Source organism: Neopelma chrysocephalum, unplaced genomic scaffold (genome assembly GCF_003984885.1).
Source record: "Neopelma chrysocephalum unplaced genomic scaffold, ASM398488v2 Primary Assembly neopelma1_347, whole genome shotgun sequence".
NCBI lineage: Eukaryota > Metazoa > Chordata > Aves > Passeriformes > Pipridae > Neopelma > Neopelma chrysocephalum.
In genome coordinates this window covers 4,663,252-4,685,555 of record NW_020898011.1, presented here as the reverse complement: position 1 = coordinate 4,685,555, position 22,304 = coordinate 4,663,252, and the positions used below count along the sequence as shown (strand labels likewise).

The window sequence follows — 22,304 nt, the reverse complement described above, 5'->3', positions numbered from 1 at the left end:
GGACTGTCCACGGCTTTATGGGACTGTCCACAGCTTTATGGGACTGTGCACCTTTGGGTCTGTTTGAGTGTCACTGGGTGGACACTAAAATCAGCAGCTAGTGGGCTCTTCGTGTTTCCACAGCAGGAATTTTATAAAGTTACCCATTTCTAACACTAAGGATTGACTCAGGTGTTTGTCCCCCATCCCAAGGATCTCTGCCAGCTCCGTGTGACAACCCTGCCCTGCTCCAGGAGCTCTGGCCACTGCTGGCAGAGGAGTTACAGCCACTGCCAAAGGAACTGGCTGAGCTCAAACATTAGAAAATAAAGCACTGAGAGAAAAGTTAGGAAAGAAACACTGGAGTCCTAACTAATAGCACTGGACCTTTTAAAGACGTTTTTTAAGTCATAAAAAGGCCTCACCTCCAGAAGAATTTTTTATTTTTTTTAAATTGTGGTTACTGTTCTCCCACTCAGCAGATGATGCACATGACCTACACTTTCCCATTTCTTCTCCCCTTCACTAAAAGCAATAAAACCCAAAGGCAACCAACCAACAACCCCCCCAAACACACACATGGAACACCTTTGCCTTCAAAAGATTCGTTACATTTACTGGCATCTGGAAATGGCCAGTAAGTAATTGGTTCTTACTCTCTCTGGTGACTAAATGTCAAAATGTAAGTGCTGACTTTAAACCTGGCCTGTGTTCTGATGGTAAATTAGTCAGCACAGAATGAGTGAGCCCACTCCGAGTTTGATGTTGAAGCAGCACTAAATCTTAGTACAGGCAAGTTTGTACAGCCCAATTATTTCAGGTATATTAATATTAAAGTGCAGTGCTGCAGCCTGGGCCTGCCTTCAGTTGCTTTGAGAGTGTCTAAGATTTTTACTTTTCTCCACTGGTTTTAATCTTCTCTTATCCATTTAAAGTATCTTTAGCATAACACAGGATTTTCTCCAAGCTATACCGGCAGCAGTGTTCAAGAGACAGAATTCCCCATTAATGGGTACATCATATTTCAGCCACCTCGATTAATTAAAATTTAAAAATTAATTAAAAATTAATTGAAAAAATAAGTGTGGCACACACTATTTAAAAATCAAACAGCATTATTAATGAAAAAGCCTGTACAGCAAATGTATCATAGAAAGACACATCAGGCTTGATGGACTCTCCACCTCTGCTTTCCTACAAAGGTCTGGAATCGTCACCAGCTTTTCGTGGAACATTACGAAAAACAGATTTTTAATGATAATAAAACAGTGAAAAAACAGAAGTGGCATGTTGGACCTTTTGCTGTTAATCTTTCCAGCTACATGAACTGTGGTCTGTGCACGGGCAGACACAGCTATCGCAGACAAACGCTGCATTTTTCATGTTCTCTTTGTTTCACTTTTAGGAAGAAGTACATTTAAGAAAATATCAAGATATTTATCCATATTAGTCATCTTCTAAAGCAAGCTAGTGGGCCTCATTATTTTCTATTCTACATGATATCTTGCAAAAACAGAAAATACAATTTAAAAAATATGATGGTAATTTCATTCTGAAGTGAGTTACATATTGGACCAAGATCCTATTTAAAGTAGTAATTCACTAAGGGCACAATACTGCAAATGTTATGCACATGTCTAACTTCACCATCATGAGCTATCTTTCTGAAAATAAATGTGACAATTCATCGTAGGGAAATTAAACATCTGCAGTCTGCCTGATGAGCACTGAGAACGTTTGACATCAGCAAAACCCAGCAGAGGCTCGTTACTGACCAGAATAAGGACCTATCCCTTGTTTTGCCCAGTACTCTGACTAAGCTATCACTAAAAATCCTACCTTCCACCTTCCCCTGAATGGTGAACCAGGTTAAAAGACATGCAAAAAGCAAACTGTTTAGCAATTACCATGAATTGCTGAGGCATTCTTAGAGTAATTACAGGAGGTGAATGGAGGAGTTAAAGACAAACAAGGCAGCAGAAAACCTGCATTTAACTTTGAAGTGTCAAAAGCAGGGAAAATGCAGGCCTTCGGTTTTCCTGGAGCTCTTCTTCCAAGAGCAATTTAGTACAAACACCAATGTAGCTCTTCTTTAAGTGCTCTTACTCACTGACATCCTTTTAGCCTTTATTAAACCCAACTGTGATGATTTCCTTTGGTCCTGAAAAAATGGAAAAGATTGATTTTTTTCCCCCTAATCTTATATCACCATTTATGTCTTTGATAGGAAAAAGGCTTCCTGCAATATTGCTTAAGCATGACTCAGTCATCATACAGTTTGTGCAAAAATCAGGTAGTCTAATAGCAAATACTGAAATAAGGTTAGTGATATTAAGTTCATGAGTAATACCATGTGTGACATCAAACCAATAAATAAATGCATCTAGTTCATGGTTTTCTCTGTCTAAATTTGTTATGAATCACTGCACTGCAACTTACAGATAAAAGAAATCAATGAGAACCTGTGAGTTTGTGCACAAGAGGGAGGCCAATGCAGGGTTTTGTTCATCTCCAAGGTGGAAGCAAAAAAACTAAAAAACATTCAAGTGTATACATTAAAAGCAAACCCTCTAAAACAGTTAGTAATTACCTACACATGTATCTTGGAAGTAGCTATTCAACAGTGATAAAACAGCTACTATCAATCTTCATGCAATAAACTCAAAGTACTAGACTATCAGGTAAAAGTTCTTTATAATGGAAATAATACACACGGTGAAGAGTTTTCTCCACACAGAGAAACTGCCTGGCAATTTGCACTATCAGACCCAGCAGCATTAACCACCTGAATACTGACATGGATATTGCCATCCAAACTAAAAATATGAAAAGTTATTCTCCACTGTAGTTACAGTAATATGCATCACAGATGCTAGTCTCCATGGAAATAAGATATAAAACACAATTTATATGCTTTAGAAAGAAGTCACAGATCTCGTTAACGGGCTTAAAAGTCACAATTTCAAGGGCTTAGAAGTTACATTTCTGATGGAGAAGTGTTGGTGGAAAGAACAAGTGCATTACTTAGAGGTTGATTTTATTCTGGAGCAGAAGTGTTTTCTTCAGAACAAGGGCAATGCCAATTGCAGACCTGCACCTGAAGCACAGTGCAGAGCAGGAGCTGCTCAAACAGAAGGAAATACCCCTCTCTTTAAATTTAGACAGACAGCACAAACTCAGGGAACAAAGAAACAAGGAAGAATTTATTCAACGCGTTGGGTCTTTCTCACATCGAGTTTCCATGGAAAAAGACACCTTCGGTTTAAATTCCATACATTTTATAGTTTCACAAAATCCCACCCTTTCAGATAAGTTGTAATTTATTCATTTTTACCTAAAAAGGTTTCTTTTCTCTGAAAAGGGGCTTTCCCTTTATCCCAGTTGGCTGCAAGTCTTTCTTCTTAGGCCAAAGAGAAGAAGAACCTCATGTACAAAATGGCCCTAAAAGATTGAATTTTTAAGAATTTTCTCATTTCCCTTATCCCACCCAAAGAGACCCTGATACCCAAGTTCAGATCATGGAACTTGGATATCTTACAACTTCACGATACGTCTATTTATAAAAAAACCCGTATTTTTATTTCTCATCCTCCCTGCCTGGGATTGTTCAGCAACCCCTGGATGTGGGATGGGAGCAGAATCCTGCTGCAGCTCTGCTCGGTGCTGGCAGAGGCAGGGCCAGGGAGCAGCAGCAATGCCAGGGAAGGCCAAGGCAGCAGGCACAGCCTGGTCCTGGCTGCCCCAGCCCTGCAGCCCCTGGGACTGCCCTCAGCTCCAACAGCATTGCCAGACTGTGCCTCCTACCAGCACTGAGGAGAGCACACAGGGACTCCAGTTATTAGAGATACAACATCGTCCAACAGTTACTGACACAGCACTGTGCAAAAAATACACAAAACCCACACTCTACAAACCATTACCCTTGCAGGTAACACAGATTACACTGTTATCAATAACAGTCAAACAGGGACTTCAGATGTACCTGGAACCAATGGAATTATACAACTGGAACCCTCACAGAACTTAAGTGAGCAGTTTGTTATTTCTGCACTGCACAAACACACTCTCTTCCTGGCAACTGGCACACTTCTCATCAATATTAATGGTAGATGGCTATTAAAGAAAAGCACAAGCCTGAATAATACCCTGCGTGACCCAATGAGTGCTCAGAGTCCCACATTCCCACTGAACTAGCTAAACCCAAAGGAACTAAAGCAGATGGAGTAAAATGATTCATGATCATAACAGCTCTTCAGAGATTAAATAGAAGATCCATCTGTATCAAAATGAAGTTCCTGTGGCATACAACCCCCACCCCACCCTCAGCCCGGTAAAACCAGACCACCACTTCTCTTCTGAAATTCTAAACTGCCACAGCCAGAAGAGATGAGGATTTATATCCAGCTTATTCCAAATAATTGCTGCAAGAAGGCCAAGGTTTTGTATATAATAATCTTTCTGTACCTAGAAAAGCAGCCAAACCACACTGAGTTGTTTTCAATTAAATTCTGGACAAAACACTGCAATATAAACACACAAACTATATAACCAGTAAAGATTTCCATGACCATACATCTATTTCTGGTTATTTTGTTGAACACATCACATCAAATCAATTTATTTATGGTTATAGGGCACAAGTTGCTGGCAGGCAGTGAAACAGCAGCTCAGTGTCACATCTAATTAGTAGCACCAAGACAACAGCACACCTAGAAACCAGATTCTCATACTGTTACTGCTCATCACTCACAAAAATTGCCACAACTATTAAACTGAAAAATATCTTCACATCAACTAAGTCAAATACTGACAATTCACTTTGTAAAAGAAATCAATACCCAGCTCTATCTCCTTTGCACTTGAAAAATACTCCAGATTTCCCCCCCAAACACAAATAAAGATCAATTCCCAATATATGGAAAGAACGATTTAGAAATTGAATGTGAGCTGTAAATTGGAATCATCACCTGCTACACAACTTTGCAGCCTGGTTCTAGAAATGCTCCACAAAAACCCAAACATGCGAATTTTTCCCAGAAGGGATCTTGGTGTTGCAGTTTTCTCCCCATGTAATCCATGGCATTGTAAGTGCCTAATAAGAAGCAGGATTTTCTTTCCCTACAGTTACACATCTGAATGACAAGGAGACAGAATTTGTGTAACTATGAGTTCTCCAGAAACCAATTTTAGACCCAAACCACTAACACTAAAGCATGTAAAAGAGCTAAAAGAAAAGTATTCTTCCATAAACAGCTTATTACCAGTAAAAAACAAGAGGAGCAGAACACTACTCATAATAGAAGTAAAAGTTCCCTCCTTTTGACTTTTTTTAAAGCATCTTCTGGCTCAGGGAAGTAATATATACTGTTTCCTCATCTCCCTATTGTAAGGTAAGTGAAAGAATGAATAGGAAATTATGTCAAGCTTAAAAACTTCTTTTCCTTCAGCATTCACTATAACTTCATACACTCTGGTCTTATGCTCTATTATTTTTAAATTAGCAACAGATCTTACTCATAGTTGGTGAAATATATATGAAAAATACCCAGCAGTTTTTATAATGCAACGTCTTTATTTCCCTTTTCCCCTTCTCTTCTCTGCCACCAGAAACTCAGCTTGCTTGGGACTGTGACCAATTACCTTCCCCAAAGAATCTGAAACTCAGTCCTTTAAACTGAACAAAGAATTTGTCAATGCCTGAGAAATAAACAGAACTTAAAAAAAATACTGAACAAGGTGAGTATGAATAATTCAGTTTACTTAATAATTTCAATGACCTTTAAAAAAAATTAAAAAAAAAATCGTATCCAAGAAGTTGATGAAAACGTGAAATAATTTGAATATTTGGTTCAGACCACGGTACTGTATTTTATAACCATTGCCACAAGGGCATTGGCAAAGCAGCCCAAAAGAAGGCACAGTTCATAAGTGGCACATTCAGTATGAAGTATTCAAAAGTCCCAGGTTTCTCTTTTAAATTGATACTTTTAAAATATTTTGTTTAAACATCTACAGGTTTAAGAGATTAGACCTCTGTAGGAAAAACAAATGTGCAATGTGATGAATGATGAAATACCTTACACTAATACAAAAAGTAAAACCAGCCAAATTTCTAATAGCAAAGCTTCAGGATACAAAATTATAAATTTAACCATCAGCTTGCTCCCAGTTTGTTATACAGTCACTTACCTCCCTCCATGGTTCAAAACTGTCTACTTTAATAACATCTGAAAAGCCTAAAGAGAAAGAGTACCTGAGAAATTATCTTCAGTCAGAGATTGGGGGGGGAAAGGGGTAAATACACGGCACATGTAGAGGAGGTTGGAGATCAAAAAAACTCCGACGTGAACTGGAGAACTGCAGTTTGCAAGTCCATGGGTGCAGGACTATGGCAAAAGACTCCTAATTTTCCCATTCCCATGCAGCAAGTAATCCATAGATCAAACTCACATTTTCAATTCCTTACTTGTGTACAACGTTACACTCGGGTAGAGACTGCCATGCACATATTACAACTTATTAAGAAGGTGGTGTGAAGAATTGTAATTTTTTTTGCATGAAAAAGAAAATAAAACAATTTAGGAGCTAAAAAAGCAAAGCTATCGGTCCTTTACTTTTTTTACTTAGAAGCCTGTTAGCCTGCAATGCCAGAAGAAAACCATAATGAAAAAACATGTGTGTTCATCATGCACAGCCTGCCCTTCTTGATGAACTCTTGAAGCCCACACAAACAGCCTCTGACTTACACACTGCCATACCATTTGACCAAGAGCATCACAAAACAATCCTCAGGTAACTCTACACTGTTAAGTCAGACAAACACCAAAATGAACTGTAATTTAGATGTTTTCAGCAAAAGCATTCTTGATTTTTTTGCCATTTTCATACAAGGACACATTTCCGAGTCGAACAGTACTTAGCATACAAAGCAGTCCAAGGTTAAAACCAGCAAGGATCCTAATTTGAATATAGTGATCAAATCCACCAATATTTTGCTTATAATTATTGAAAGAGCTCTGGCTTTATCCCACAGTGAGTAAATGTGCTTGCTTCCATAGAGAACACACGTGGGTTTTTGGGAATCCGAAGAGCTGCGGCCACAGGGACAAACCCGGCCCTGCTGGGGACAAGGGACGAGAGGTGATGCAGAGGGACAGGGCTGCTCCCACAGCAGCACCTCTGGCAGCCAGGCTGCCCTGCTGGGAGGGTGTTCTGAGAGCCAGCTCAGCCCCACAGAAAAACACAGCTCTCCAGCTGGGCTCTGCATTTCCCTGCTGGGGGCACGTAAATGGCAAAGCTCCCATGAGGACACGGGGCTAACGAGCCAACCAGCACCAGAGCCAAGCCAGGTCACCTTCTTGCTTCCAGTCTCTGCCTGGGTAAATACATTTCTTTTTTAACACAAGTTCAAACTCACAGATCTGACAAATAACTGTAAATCCATTACAGAGTCTTCAAAAAAAAAGCATTACACTATATAATATTATACAGGTATATAGTATACAGACACTCATAGGGATATAAAAGGGAGACATATCTAAATTAATAAAGATGAGGCCTTTTGAATGAGTAATGAGGCACTTTGAAATAGGTATCAAACTTATGCCTCCAGATATCAGTGATGCTCACTCAGTTGACATAATTACCTCAATGCAGCATGGCTACGTATGATTTTCTGAAATTGTTAACTAACAAAAAATTTCAATACTAACAATAACCAATTAAAAATTAATCCTTACATTAGATAAGACCCCTAGCCAACAGTCCCATTTACAGTATTCAAGACAAACTGCAGCAATACTCAAAAGAAAGGAATTAAAGATATGCTGGGGAAGGGGTTACAGACACTCAGAAAAGCTTGTCTGCATGAACAGTGCACTCATGCAAACCTTGCAGACCAGCCAGACTCTCTTACAGAAGGCATTGCTTCAAAATGTTTCTGGCCAACTGAGAGTCACCAGATCCCTGTTCATTCAGCATTCTCAACTGCTATTCTTTCCTTAAAAAAATGATACATAGAAGTGTATACTTACAGACAGATAAAAAGATGACTATATCCTCCAAGTTCATGATCTATTTGCAAAATCTTCTCTCTTCAGTAATACTAAATTAACCACTGCTCTCCTATTTTGGGTTTATGCTGTTGTCTCAATAGAAATTCCACTAAAAAAAAAATAATCAGTCTATTCTATTGACACCAGAAATTTATACTCCTGCACTTGCACTTGTCAATACACAACACCTGAAGCTCACCTAGGAATCTGCAGGACTTGGATGCCAGTCCTCAGAAAAGCACAGAGCAAGAGAAAACCAAAACAATCCGGCTTTCAAAAGGATGAAGGAGAATTCCTTTCAGAAGCTGGTAGGTAAAGTTACTCCCCAGTAAGATGCAAAAATTAAAAAAAAAAAGAGGAAAGGGTGCCAAGTTTCAGTATCAAAGATTTCTCTCCTGCTACAGACACAGAACAGTAAGAGAAAGCAATTCACTGCAGCTCCTCCTGCTGAAAGGAGGCCCAGGACACAGGCAGGACCCACAGCATCTCTGCCTGCTCTGCTCTTCCTGCAGCCACAGCACAGTCCTTGAGCCTTTTCAACTGTAGCTATAAAATATGTATTTCAGCATTTGAAGAGTTATACGGTGGGTTGGGGGTTTGGCAAATTCAAAAAAGATCTCTGTGCTCCACTAAATTATTTTTTGAACGTGCAGAAAAGGGTGTATTCTGTCCAGGATACATTTCCACTGCCTTTATAGGTTACTACTTCCAGCTGTCAAAACAAATTCAGAAATAAAACTAATCCCTGTTAAAAGTAAATTTTGTCTTCTTAGCTAGAATCAGGTTCTTTGCTTCTGGTAAATCTCCTTTACTTTAATTCCAATTATTAGATATAAGAGAATATTGCTTTAATGACCTTTCATAAAACTTCTTCCTCTTAGCAGCTATTTTTAAAGCCCAGGAATTAATTACAATTCTTGGTTACCTCAATCATACGTGACTTAGGCTGTGGTTCCTAATGCACTTCTCCACATCAGTTGGCAGGAAGCTGAATGCCTCTGCTCACAACGGCAGCCAAAAGTTTGTTCCTACTTATTACCAACATATTTTTAGAATATATGTTATTTCAGACTCTCTTCCAATAGCTAAAGCTTCAAGAACTGTAGTGGAAATAGAAACATTTATCATGTTTGGCAAAAATTTTGTTTAAAAAATGAATTCTTTGCTCAAATGTTATTTGCAAGGAATAAAAATCCATCCTAAGTGTTCCCATGTCTTGGCGATACAACATTTTAGCCAAAATGAAGAAGTTTAATAAATGAAACAAAAATACTAGATATGACATATTTACTACTTTATGTCTCCAGCAGGTCTGTAACCTCAGGTGTAGTCTTGATGCAATTTCATTACAGTTTTTAGGCTAAAACTGCCTCCAACCTGCACTGCCTGTAACACTAGGAAACTTTACTCCATCTGAAACCATCCTTACAGAAATAGTCCTAGACTGGATCAGTCTTTTTGTGAATTATTTTTATTTAACTAGTCAAAATCAGTTCAGGTAGCTCTGCTGTGCTCCCTCCTGTGTAACAGTATAGTCTGTCATGTACTATTCAGTGAAAGCAAAAATAAAATTTGAAGAAAAAAGCCTTTTTTACTAACAAACACTGGCTGGCTGTACTGAGGAAGAGGGGCTGAGCCTGCTTAGCCCTGACCTGGGTGGAGCTGGGACCAGATTACTTCCAGAGGTCCCTTCCATTCTAAATTACTCCGACTTCAGTCTAGTGACCAGTCAGACACCTTGTCCAGATATAATTTGTGTTATATATATTTATAAAGAAATACTTGAAATCAAGCCAATTTTTCTGCTGCAGCCAGCTGTTCAATGGGTTTGATAGTGCAACCCCACGTTTCCTGCAGTTTCTATGCCCAGGCTGCATCAGGGCAATGCTGCACTCTCTGCTGATGGTTTAGCACTCATTAGCTGGGATGTGCAGGAGGCCTTTGCAGAGCATCCTCTGCTGTGTCTCCCCCCATACACAGGTGGCCTTTGCAGAGCATCCTCTGCTGTGTCTCCCCCATGCCCCACAGTGACCTTTGAGTCACTTCATTCGTGTGCCAGCAATGGGCAATTCCAGTTTGGATCCCCGAGGCTTTTCCAGGGCAGTTGCTGTGCTGCCCACTCCCATTACTCTCCTCTTTCTCCCTGCTGTCATTACAGGGCTTTGGGAGAACACACACTGACCTTGCCTCACAACATTTTTGCTTATATATTTTTTTAAATTATGGAGAGTATTTTTAAAATGCTTTGTCACCATTAAGAAAGAGCAAGAAGAATCACTTATCCTGCACTAACAAATATCTTAATATTCCCTTTTGACTAAAAGGCAAGATTTCACTCCTGCTGTTCTACAGACATAGAAGAGCCACAGTATTGTAACTAGTGAAAATTACAGTGACAACACATAAATACACCAAACACTACTCTCATGGACTCTGTGTGGCCTCCAGGTGCTGAGCTCCACTCTACTAGACCTGGAAGAGACTTGTAACACTGAGAAAAGCATCTCATTTCTGGTTCAGCTTGTGACTGAAGAGGGAGAAAGGAAGAAAAAAAATGAACAGTCATTTTGAGATAATGTTCAGTTAAATAATTACATTCTAGGAAGGCAAGATGTGACACATGTAACAACACTGCATTACCCTGAGTCCAAGAATCTGAACTACTTAACTCATTTGACTTCAGAAAAACAGGCACAATACCTAAGAATGTACTCAGAATAAGGAATTCCTCCCACAAAATTAGAGGCTTTCTTTGTAGTCATGAAGTAATTTTTCTGCCTGTATTTTGACACTAGGACAAAATTTAAGACCACCAGATACCAGCCATTTGTAGTGCATGAAAATTCATTTCCATCCCACTGAAGGGCATCAAATATCTCCATTAAAGAATAGCAGGTTTATTTGTTAAATTATTACTATAAATAATATGCCAAGTCTCCAAACTCAATCTGCCACCTTGGGTTAAAAAAAACCCCACAAAACACAACAAAATTAGGGCAAAATCCTACTAAAAATAAGTAAACTTCTGCTGGCCAGCCTGTAGCATCAATAAACAGTGCAGAGAACAAAGATAAAACTCAGCAGCGGCATTTGACATCCTTGGGGAGAACGTGGGAAGGTGTCAGACAACCCATAAAGAGTAAACCCCAAATTAAATGCAAGATCTAACTCCAGGCTCTTGATAGACTTCTAGCAAGAAGTTACTTAGTAGCCTTAATTAATCAGCCTTTGAAGGCTGTGAACAAAGCAACCTAATACAGGGGCATTCAGAGCAGAGTATTCCCAGTAGCTCTTACTGCACTTCCAAGGCAATAAACAGGTGAAATGGTTATACTGGGAAGCAAGGACAATATCAGATTGCTGAAGGCACAATGGGGCAGAGGTTAAACATCAGCTGTTCGGTGACAACCACAAGCACTTGTCCATCCTTTGACAATCTGCAGAAACTACAAGGTAATCTCTTCCTTGACTGCAGGTGAACTTCCAGAGGCAAGTTACACTGAGCAACCTGCAGCCAGAAAAAACACCTCTAGGACTGTCATTAGTCAAACTGCACGGCTCACACAGATTTGGGAAGTTACCTGGGTTTAGGGGAGCCTGTGAGCACCAAATGCCAATACCCTGCTATTTCTCCACAAGTATTTTTAATCACAGCTACAGGCCCCTTTTCCAAGACCTTCAACCCACCTCCTGGTTTTCTGTCTTTGTGCTGTTACAACTTGGAAAACACACTTCTGTTCAGTAATTACACCTTCAAACACAGACTCCCTTGTTCTTCATTATTTTGGGAGACACAACCATTCATCAACGGAAGGAAAACAGTTTTCAACGTGCCCAACGTGGTGAGGTCCTGATTCGGCAGGGAAACATTGCAACACCACTAAAACCCACAGAGATGGGCAAATTAGGTCCAATCCAGCTACCACCTCCTTAGTAAGAATAGATCCCAATCTCTCAATCTGAAAAAAAACCCTAGTATGTTAGGAAGAGGTTCACTGGTATAAGGTTATCGGAGAGGATACATTTGAAAAGTAAACTAGAAGGTGAAGAGGAAAACAAACTATGAACCAATGAGAATAAAACCAGCTTATTATTAAAGGCAGCTGTGGATATCTGTGTTTAAGTAAGTCCTTCCCCTTCCAGCCCAGCCACGTGCAGCAGCCTCCAGCCCCAGCTGCCAGCTCATCTGGCCATGCAACGTTGCAATATGATGTCACAGAACAGCTCAGAAACACTGAATTACCCAGAAAGCACTTTGTGTACTCGGGGCAGCAGAACACTGTTATCTCCCTTACAACAGGCCACACTGTTTATACACACAGAGTTAGCTCTCATGCATCAGCCAGCTATTTATTTAGTGAGATCAGCTATCACTGTAAACCAATTTCCTTGCAAATAAGAAACACAGCTGCTCTAAAACCCACTTAAAACTCTTTCCTGCATTCAGTATTTGGACAAGCAGCAGAACAGATGAGAAGAATAGTAAAAAAAAAGGTCACCAGCATATCTAGTGACACACTGAAACAGTCTTCACTTTTACAATGTTTATTTACAGTGTTTACTTAATGGTTACATATAGTTAAACATGAACCTTTAAGTTGAAAAGTATCACAAAAAAGCTTACAACTGCCATTCAAACTGGGTACTATCAGGAGGATATGGAAAACAGCAGACTGAAAGGTAATTCCTAGAATCTGTACTGCAGGTTGGTTATTCCATGTGTAAAACACACAGCAAAACTGAATGCTGCTTCTCAGCTCTGGAAAAAGCATTAACAGAACAGAAGTAAGCCCCAAGTAAGCTTCAAGTTGCCTGTAACTTTCATCCTAGAACAGTCACACAGACAGGTCTCACTGAGGTGAATTCCCCCAACACAACCATCCAAAGGGCACTTTCCCAACTCCTCCTGATGAACCAGGAGTTCCTGCCGTGCACCCAGAGCAAACACCTGCACAACATCAGCTCAGATACCCCAGCTGGATACAGCATCTGCAACACAACTCGGTGTAAACTCTAATGGACATTTCAACTGGAATTAAGTGGGTTCCAGACAGACTTATCTCACTATACAAAACTAGGATCTGGTTGCAGAAGAACTTTCCTTCCTAAATCCGAGCCCCACGAATTGGGTTGTTGGCAGGGATGTGGAAGCACACGAACACAGAGAGCACTAAAGCACTCATTACACATTCTTCTCACTCAAGTTATTTTATCCATTAATCTTTTCATTTACTATTTTACATTTGAAACTCAGCAAGTCAGATTCATCGCCAGTCAATCTCTGTAACACTCCAGGGAAGGCTGGGAAGGATCCCAACACCAGGTTTGGACATGGGGAGAAAAAAGGAAATGCAAGGGAAGCAAGCACTGCCTTGTGCCTGGCCCAGGTGAGGGTGTGCCCAAGGATGGCATGACTGACTTATAAGCAGGTAAGAGGTACCAGGTCAGATTGTGACTAGAATGATGACACATGGTTCTGAAAAACTATCTGTATATACATGCACACTGGAAAAAAAAAAAAGAAAGCTCTGTTAGTGTTTTCTTGTTTGGTTTTTGTTTGTTTGTTTTGGTTGGTTGGTTTGTTTGTTTTTTAATGTTCATATTCAACATCTCTAAGCCATAAAGAACTACAGTGCATTTTCACAGAAGGTTGTTCATTAAATCACAGTAAAGCTTTCTGAAGCCCCACGTCAAAAAGCTTAAATGTTTAGGATGAGACTGAAAAATCCTGATGGCCTTCAAGTTTATTTGAAAGACAGATTACAGAATATTATGTAAGGCACAAATCTCAGAACTACTCCCCATAGTATTTACAAATATTATCAAGTTTTACAAGATCATGAATTTTCATAAAAAGTGACATTTTCAAAAAGCTTTTCTTGCTTTAATCCTCCTCCTTTCTTTTGATAGGATTAAATGCTGAAATGGCAGGCTGTTAAATAAGCACACTGAAATGCCAACTGTGAGACATTTAACTCCATGTATTTACAAATTAACATTTCACAGTTGTTTTAAATTTTGACATTATAGTTTAGTACCTTCAGGCAACTCATTTCAGAAGGTGCTGGATTTGATTTACGTTATTTCTCATTTTACATTCATATGTTATGGCACTGGAATACCTTTAGGTTTCCCTTAATCCCTGATAAAGGCAATTTAGTTTTATGAAAGGCTGAGAAATATTGCTTTGTTTTTATGAACAGGAACCAATGAGCCTGCCTAAAGTAAATTCAAAGTTAATGATAACTTTACTTATAAAAGGCCATATCCATCAAGATAATTCCAGCAGAAGTGGAGATCATGGCCTATATATCTGTATGCACACACACACACAAATTCCAAGGGCAATACTGAAAGACAGTGTCATAGGCCTTCCCCTTCAGTCACTTCAGTGCTGACCACAATGTTCAGAATGACCTGGAGAAAACATCAAGTAGCGTTCCTAAAAAAAGTGGTGGGACGCTTATCTTAATTCTTTAATTCTTGCTATTATTAGGTTACTTCAGAGGGTATTTGTGTGCACCTGAGACAACTGCTGCTTATGGGCTACTAGCTGTGGCATTTCAGATGGAAATTTTTACTTTGCAGACTATGAAATGCAGTTTCTGTATTGCTAAAGTTAATATTTACAGAAGAGGTTTCAAAAAAAATCATAATAAACCCCCTACCAACAACAAAAAAGCCCCATCACTTATGACCTGTAGGAATACGAAACTGTGGCTATTCTTACAGCACCACTTAAGAGCAAACTTGGAACAGATACATTTTGGTTTGCGGTTGAGCACCTCTCCCCATTACTTTATATTCATAAAACCAATAAAAAGCAGAAGCCATTTACAGTTTGTGCTGCCTGGGTGCAACAGTATCAGAAGATACCAATCCCTTCTCAAGAGTTTCTACCGTTTGTAGAAACCCAATTTATCTGGCAGAAAAATCAGTATGCAGACAAAGGAAACATGACTCCACAGATATGCAGGGCAGTGCATGAGAGACAAGATTCTTGTTTCAGGACAACTACACTCCTGATTCATTCTTCTCTAGGGGGCTGGAACCAGAGAAAGTGCCAGTGCTTGCCATGTTCAGGACAGCTGAGTGTCCCCAGAGCTGCCAGGGCACTGCCCGGTCCATGGGCAGGGTGTCAGGGCTGCAGAGCTGCCTCAGCTCTACTGAACCTTCAGGCTCATTTCTGGGTCCATTCCTATGCCAGTTCTAAGGAAGGTATTTATTTTTTCCTTCTATGCACAGAGAAACTCTGATTTCTACAACCAGAAAGAATTGTTCTGTTTCTCCTTGGAGCACATTTTTTTAGAGTGAACCCTGGGCCTTGTTACACTTGGTGAGACTCTTGCTGCTGACTACGTGGGCCAGCATTTATGCACAGTGGTGTGAAAAATGATTTTTCAGCAGAAATCAATCTGGTATTGCTTACTGGCAGTTCAGTGGACATAACCACCCCCATTTATGATACAGCCTCTACCTAATATCTACAAACATATATCAAGTTACCTAGACATATCTAATTATTTACCCATAGGACACCTGTTTAGTGATCCAATGCTAATGACTACATCCTATCCATACATCATTTTTACATAGCAATGCACTGATTAACGTAAATGCCAGCAGCATGTACTACTAATTAAGATATTTAAGAATGTTTACATGTTTCACATGGGAATGTGCCAAATCACCTCTCTGCAGTCTTACTGGTGTTTCAGATTCGATAAACAGAAGCCTGAGACACCTTTGTATTGTAACAGACACTTCAATAATGCTCCAGATAGATTCACTAACACAGCATCCTTTTCCAAAATCAATTGTGACACCCACTAATATTCCATAAATAATGGGATCAGATTAAAGTCTCGCCAAAATTCATTATGATGTATTAAACTGCCTGATCTTTTATCACTGCAACTAACACAATAAACAGAATGCAAATGTCACAGAGCATGGGAAGTTATGAGAATTTTCCTCAGGAGCACTGCAGAACACAGTCAGAATCAGAGGATGTATTGCCATGCCTTTGTGAGGTCTGTATAAATTAGACCCTTTTCAACCAGAATATATCTCTCATATTTTTACTTCAACTTAGACTACCATTTCTCTTCTGTAGTTTCTGAGTTGTTATTCATTCCAACAACTTCATCTTGAGTAAGCATTGCACACGTGTGCATTAAAATAAGGATTTGTTATTATTGCCATTAGCTGCCTCATGGTTAACATTGCTTTAGGGCTAAAAATCACAGGAGGGATGCAAGTAAACTTTTAGTTTGGATAAACATCACAATGTTTGTTCTTTATAAATTGCTATTTAACTATTCACAGTTACAATTTCTGAGAAAAAAAAAACAACTAAGTTCCAGTGCTAAATGTGTCAGCAACACTTTTGTTGTTGAGGATCTTTGGCAATACTCCTCCCACTCTGTGGGATGCCCTAACATTTTGCATCTTAACTTGCACATTTAACCTGATTTCCCATGGAGAAGATTTCCTTGATTTCTCTACATCTGTTGAATATAAGTTGAGAGCAAAAAGCAGTTCTGCAAGTTGCTGATTTTCATTCATATCAAGATTTTCAAAAGCAGGATTTTAAGAGCAGCCACCTGTCCAGCAGCCTGAATTCCAGGTGGTCGAGCACAGAGAACTCCTCCCAGTGCCAGCTGAGCAGAGCTGCAGCAGCTCAGCTCAGGAGTCCCTGCTCTGGCAGTGCTCACACAGTGCTAATGAAGGACTGCACACAGACCCAGAGAACACCTCCTGTGCACTGCAAGCTGCATTTCTAGCAGCTCAGAAATGTTTAAAAACTGCCACTTTGCTTAAAAACCTGCCATTTCATTTTAGATGTTGAAACAGATGAGTTCTTGAGAGTCTCAAACTGAGTACTTTCCCATAGTTCCAAAAAGGAGCCATTCCACCCTCGAACAGTTCAGTCCTGCTGCCACCTGCTGTCACAGACACACCAGTGCCACATTGTCTGCACAGTGTTTTCCCTTTCCTCTTCTGTTGCTAAGAGTGTAAAAGAACATGTTCTAACAACGCTGCTCAACATTATCTAAAAGTAATCAGAAACTAATTTGTCCAGAGAAGTGTGCTGGTAAACCAATGCACTGCCACCTTCACTGCCAGAGCATCAACCCTGCAGATTTGTGCATGGTTCCATTCACAGTTTATCCCCAAAAAGGGTCATTCACATGAGTAAGTATTAGCAGGATGGGGCTGGGGTTTTTGTTTTGGGGTTTGTTTGGTTTTTAACCCCAGCAATATTGCTTCCTTCTGGAAAATTCTGAAATATTTATTATTATTATTAGGAAAGTACTAAGACTATGAACTGGCCAGACGACTAAGGCTGAGTTGTCCTACTTTACACTTCTGTGATCATGCAAAGAGCCTTAAATATTTAGATTAAAACAAACTTAAAAGTTAAACAAAATTAAAAACTGCTATGTGAACCAGATTAAACAAAAAGGTCTGAAAAGAAATTACTCAAATCTAGCTCCTGCCTAGTGCTTCAATGAAGACTAGGAACCACACTGCCCCTGGCCCTGCAGGAACCACACTGCCCCTGGCCCTGGCACACCCCAAGCTGTTTGTCACTCGAGTCACAGCTTCCTGAGACAGCACAAGTGAACCTCTCCCCTCCCTTCGAGTTCTTCATTTCACTAAGAATGCAGCAGCTAAAAAAGAAGCCTTCTGTCTATTGCTCAGCCATACACCCTCTTTGGCAAAACATAATATACAGCAAGCTGGAAACAAGTATCACGGCATCTGTTACAAGGATTTTAAAAACAATGCAAAGCAGAAAATTGAATGAGATGCTGAAATCCTGGATTCTTGCTGCTCCAGTGGAAAAATGATGCTGGTCTCCAAACACAACTCCAGTCAGATATAACAAAGGCACAGGGCTTAAGCCAGTTGAACTCAGACAGCAGAGGGTAAAATGCAGGACATAAACTTTTATTCTAGTGATCTAGGAAACCAACTGTTAACATGAAGTGTTTTTAAAGCTTCCAGGGTTTTTCTTCACTAAGCACGTTACTTATTGCTCAGCACAAGCCCAATTCAATTTGATTACTGCCACAATATCCCTCTAATGTAAAACTGAAAGGCTCTTTCACATATCACACCTCTTGTCTGAAGGAAAAAAAAAGGTCATTTTCACCCTCACACACACAAAAAAGACAGGCAATCTGTAGGCTGTATGCATCATGCTATCAAGAGTAATAATTACTAAAAGATTAACTTACAATACCATCAATATTATTACAAACCAGGCCCAGCTTCAGGCACAGCTGGGACAGCTGAACATGATGTTACCCACACATGCCAATCTGACAGGGAAATACTTGGGTTAAAAACTAAATAACTGCTCTGCTATGTTTTGGTTTGGTTTTTTTCCTGTTATATCACCCATTTCACTGCCTAAAGAACACTCTTTCTAGACAATGTATTAAGAGCTTAAGACAAACAGCAACATGCAGAGGTTACACTCCGTGTTTTACCGTTTTAATAGAACTTCTTGATCTTTCTTCCCAAACATTACTGCTCAGCTCCATTGTGCAATGAACATTTGTTTCTCTTTCATAGGATCCAAACATAAACAACCTGAAACAGAAAAGCCCATCATAAGACTTGTGATACTATTACACATACCCCAGATACTCACATATCCCACATACTCACCACTCTTCATTTACACACTATTATTATTATCATCAATGTGTACACAGAGAGAAGTCCACCCAGAACAGATTCCACAGGCACAGCCTAACACCAAAGGAAAGACACTGCCACCCTCTAGTGGAAGGACTCCAAAAATATAAAATATGAGAAAATTTTTAGCTAGGGTTTTTTTGAGTTGCATTTTTTCCTGCTCTGTACTCTCTTTTCTCTTTTTTAATAGAGTGTTCAATCAGCAGACTAGCATTTTTTCCGTAAAGAACTATTTTTTATTTTAAGAAAAGCAAAAATAGCTGCAAGAGTCTTCCATTTCAATCCTAAACTTCACAATGTACTGAAGCTCTTCTTAGTTTAAGAGAACACGAGTGTAGATTAAAGTTTAATCTAAAGTTTAACAGTTTACCACTGCTTATATTTCTATTTCACTAAACTGGGATCCTCATATCTGTAATTCTTTGTAACATTCATAACAAAAGAGTGGTTCTTCAGGGACGATCCCCTATTCCAGAAGGCTACAAAGCTTTCCAGGCAGATATCAGTACTAGAAAAGAAAAAAAAACCCCAAACCTATAAACTTTAGGCTATAGAAGAGCAATCCCAGCTTGTTCACAGCTTATCTCACAGTAGCTGAAAGCAGATAAATATTTTGGAATAAAAATGTCAAGCAAATCTTATTCAAAAGAGCTGTTAGATTTTAACTCCCTTCTAAACTTTCTACATCCATTTGACATGAGCAGTTTCTAAGCTGTCATTCAAAGCATCTCATTTGTGACTGTGATGCGTTACACGAAACTCTTTAGATGACAGAGGCAAAAGCTGTCAGAAAAACATGTCAATTTTATCTGTTTATCTTGACACTTAAATGAAGTTTCTAGGTTAAATATTTATAATCAGGAAGTCCCCAATCTTCCAGATGTGGTGATCTGTAGTAAACATACTTTGAACATTAAGTAAAGCTATTGAAAACAAGTTTCACCAACAGCTAGAACCAGTGCAATGAATCCAATTGAAGGGAAATCACCTCTCTGGCTGTGACACCTCTCCAGCTGGCATTGCAGCAGGGGGAGAGACAAACATCTTTCTTTGCTGTGTCCCTCTCTGAAGAGTTTATGTACTAGTGTTCAGCTGTGCCCCTGAATGCAGGGGGCAGATGGCAGGGGAAGGCCATGCCTGGGTTGGTACCCAGGTTCTTCGTGCCCGATCCCTGCACACACCCTGTCACACACCTGACTGACACTGTGGGTTTGGGCTCAGAGTTGGTGGCTGTATCTGTGACCCACCTTCAGATGCTCCAGTGTAACCCTGCAGACAGCAGCTGCCAACTCACTGCCAGCCTGACCTTCAGCACCATGGATGTGATTACTGTGAGCACAAACCCAGCCTCACAACCAGCCAATTGGGTACTTGGGACAAGACTAAGCTTGTTCAAGGGCACTCGAACTGACAAACTCCTCCCTTGTTTGCTTATTTGTAAACCATCCCCAGCAACCCTGCGGTGGCTTTTCCCTTTTGCTTTCAGGAGTTGCTTTTGAGTGAAACAGGTTTTCCTCAGTGTCTCACTGCTATCAGACAATTCATTAAAGCTTTTCAGCTGATCACTGGTTGCACACATTTCATCTTCTGGTCACTTAGACACATTCTCAGGGAATTTTCCAGGGGTACTTATTATCCCTTGAAAATATCGGCACAGTAGCTATTTAGCTGTCTTGGACTGGACGGAAGAATAAGGACATGAAATAGCTCAAAACAAGAATAAAACAATTTTCAGCCAGAACTGTAACATGAAAGTCACAAAAAAACAATGAGCCATACTGAGATTTCACCTTGCAGCAGGTTACCAGCAGTCAACTGGCAGAAACAGGTCTGACAAAAAACCCCAAACAAACCAAGAGCCCACACACCTTTTCTCCAGCTTTGAAGAGAATCATTTTCTCTTTAATGAATGAAGGAAGTAAATTTTATTTCTTTCCACTATTTTGTTCAAGACAAGGACCATAAATAATGCCTTATAAAAGTGATTTGGATTTATCTAAGTAAAACTGAGTGAAACAATTATTTCCCCTTGCTTACATAATACAGCAAGATAATTACAACATTTATACTGTCTTGGAAAGAGACTCAATTTGGTGTAAAAAACCAACTGAACAAAACCAAGCAAGTAACAGGAGGCACAGATTAGCTTGTAACCAGGCAAAATTCGGAAGAAAGGCAAATGCTTGTGCCCACACAAAGCAGAAGTGCCTCAGAAACTAACTATAACTTTCATTTGTTCATTCTTATTTTAAAAAAGTACATTTCATGATTAGAGTGCAATCACAACACCAAAGCTGATTCTTGGTGAATCAGAATGGGCCTACAGCTGTAATAACTACAAACTGAGGAAACACGGGTACTTTCTTAGTCAGCAATGAGCAAAAGTGCACAAAAATATACCTTGTACATTCAATTAACGTGACTTTTAGTCGACCTTCTGTCAATAGAAAATCCTGTATACAGAGGTCTCGATCTTCGTATTCATCAGCTGGCAATACTTGAAATGGAAAAAATGGCTTGAACCTGAAAAACACACAACAGACTCCTCTTAATTCAAATTACACAAAGAACACTAACACAGAGAAATAGAAAAAAGGTAATAAGACCACAGTGAATCTTAAACACTCCTAAAGAGAAATAATACCATTCCTACATATTTATTGGTCAAAAGGAACAAGAAGGAGCCACTAAAGCTTTTTGAATGCAGTAGACTGGACAATATAAACAAAGATTGCTTCACAGGAACAGACTGAGTTATACTGACTAGTACAGGTAACTTTGAGAAAGTGGGAAGTTGAGAAAAAATCACACAGTATGTTTACGATTGCAAACATATTTAATACAAAAGTCCTTTTGCAGTAAATGTCTTACCAGGTCTGTAATTTCTAAGTTCATCTGCATAAACATCGTAGCACTGAAAGGTGAAAATATAACATGACCCTAAAGCTTAAACCTTTTCTGACAGTGCCATCCTAGAGGACTGGTGCACCCTCACAGACACTACACTGCAGTTACACACATTGATTCTTCTCACACTTGGGGAAAAACTTTCAGTTGCTATTTTTAGCCAGTCTTCTTGAATTAAAATAAAGATACAGGTATTCTAAATATTTGCTCCCGAGCTTTATTTCCCTCATCACAGCATGTGATTCCCAGGAAAAGCTGCTCATGTCCAAGATATTCAGTGTTTTACACACATTATCTCTCCACGTAATTCCCTGTCTGATTAGAATATGCTGTGTTATAAACAGCAATTCCATTGTGAAGTGCTGGTGCTGCAGTGTCAGACACAGCCCCATGGGAGGGAGGGGAGGAGAGGCTGCCCAGCTGCAGCCCCATCCCATGGCTGGCACACACACCAATCCCAACAGCAAGGGCACAGCCCTGCAGAAAGGATGTGCACTAAAGGATTTGAAAACACTCCTGCAGGGGATTCCTTCCTTCTGTCTTTATTCACTGCTCTCCTCTCCCAGCACTGCTCAGTGCCCTGTTACACCCTGACACAGCCCCCCAGCCATGATTCCTGCCCTGTTACACCCTGACACAGCCCCCCAGCCA

At 39.8% G+C, this 22,304-nt stretch overlaps 1 protein-coding gene across 1 annotated transcript in view; it reads right to left on the bottom strand.

Moving 5' to 3' along the window:
* The window catches only part of PDZD8 (PDZ domain containing 8), a 56,155-nt gene that overhangs the window by 13,119 nt on the left and 20,732 nt on the right, over positions 1-22,304 (bottom strand). Inside the window, 2 exon segments of the mRNA XM_027705636.1 lie at positions 18,536-18,638; positions 21,147-21,269. Coding sequence (XP_027561437.1) covers positions 18,536-18,638; positions 21,147-21,269 — 226 coding nt within the window.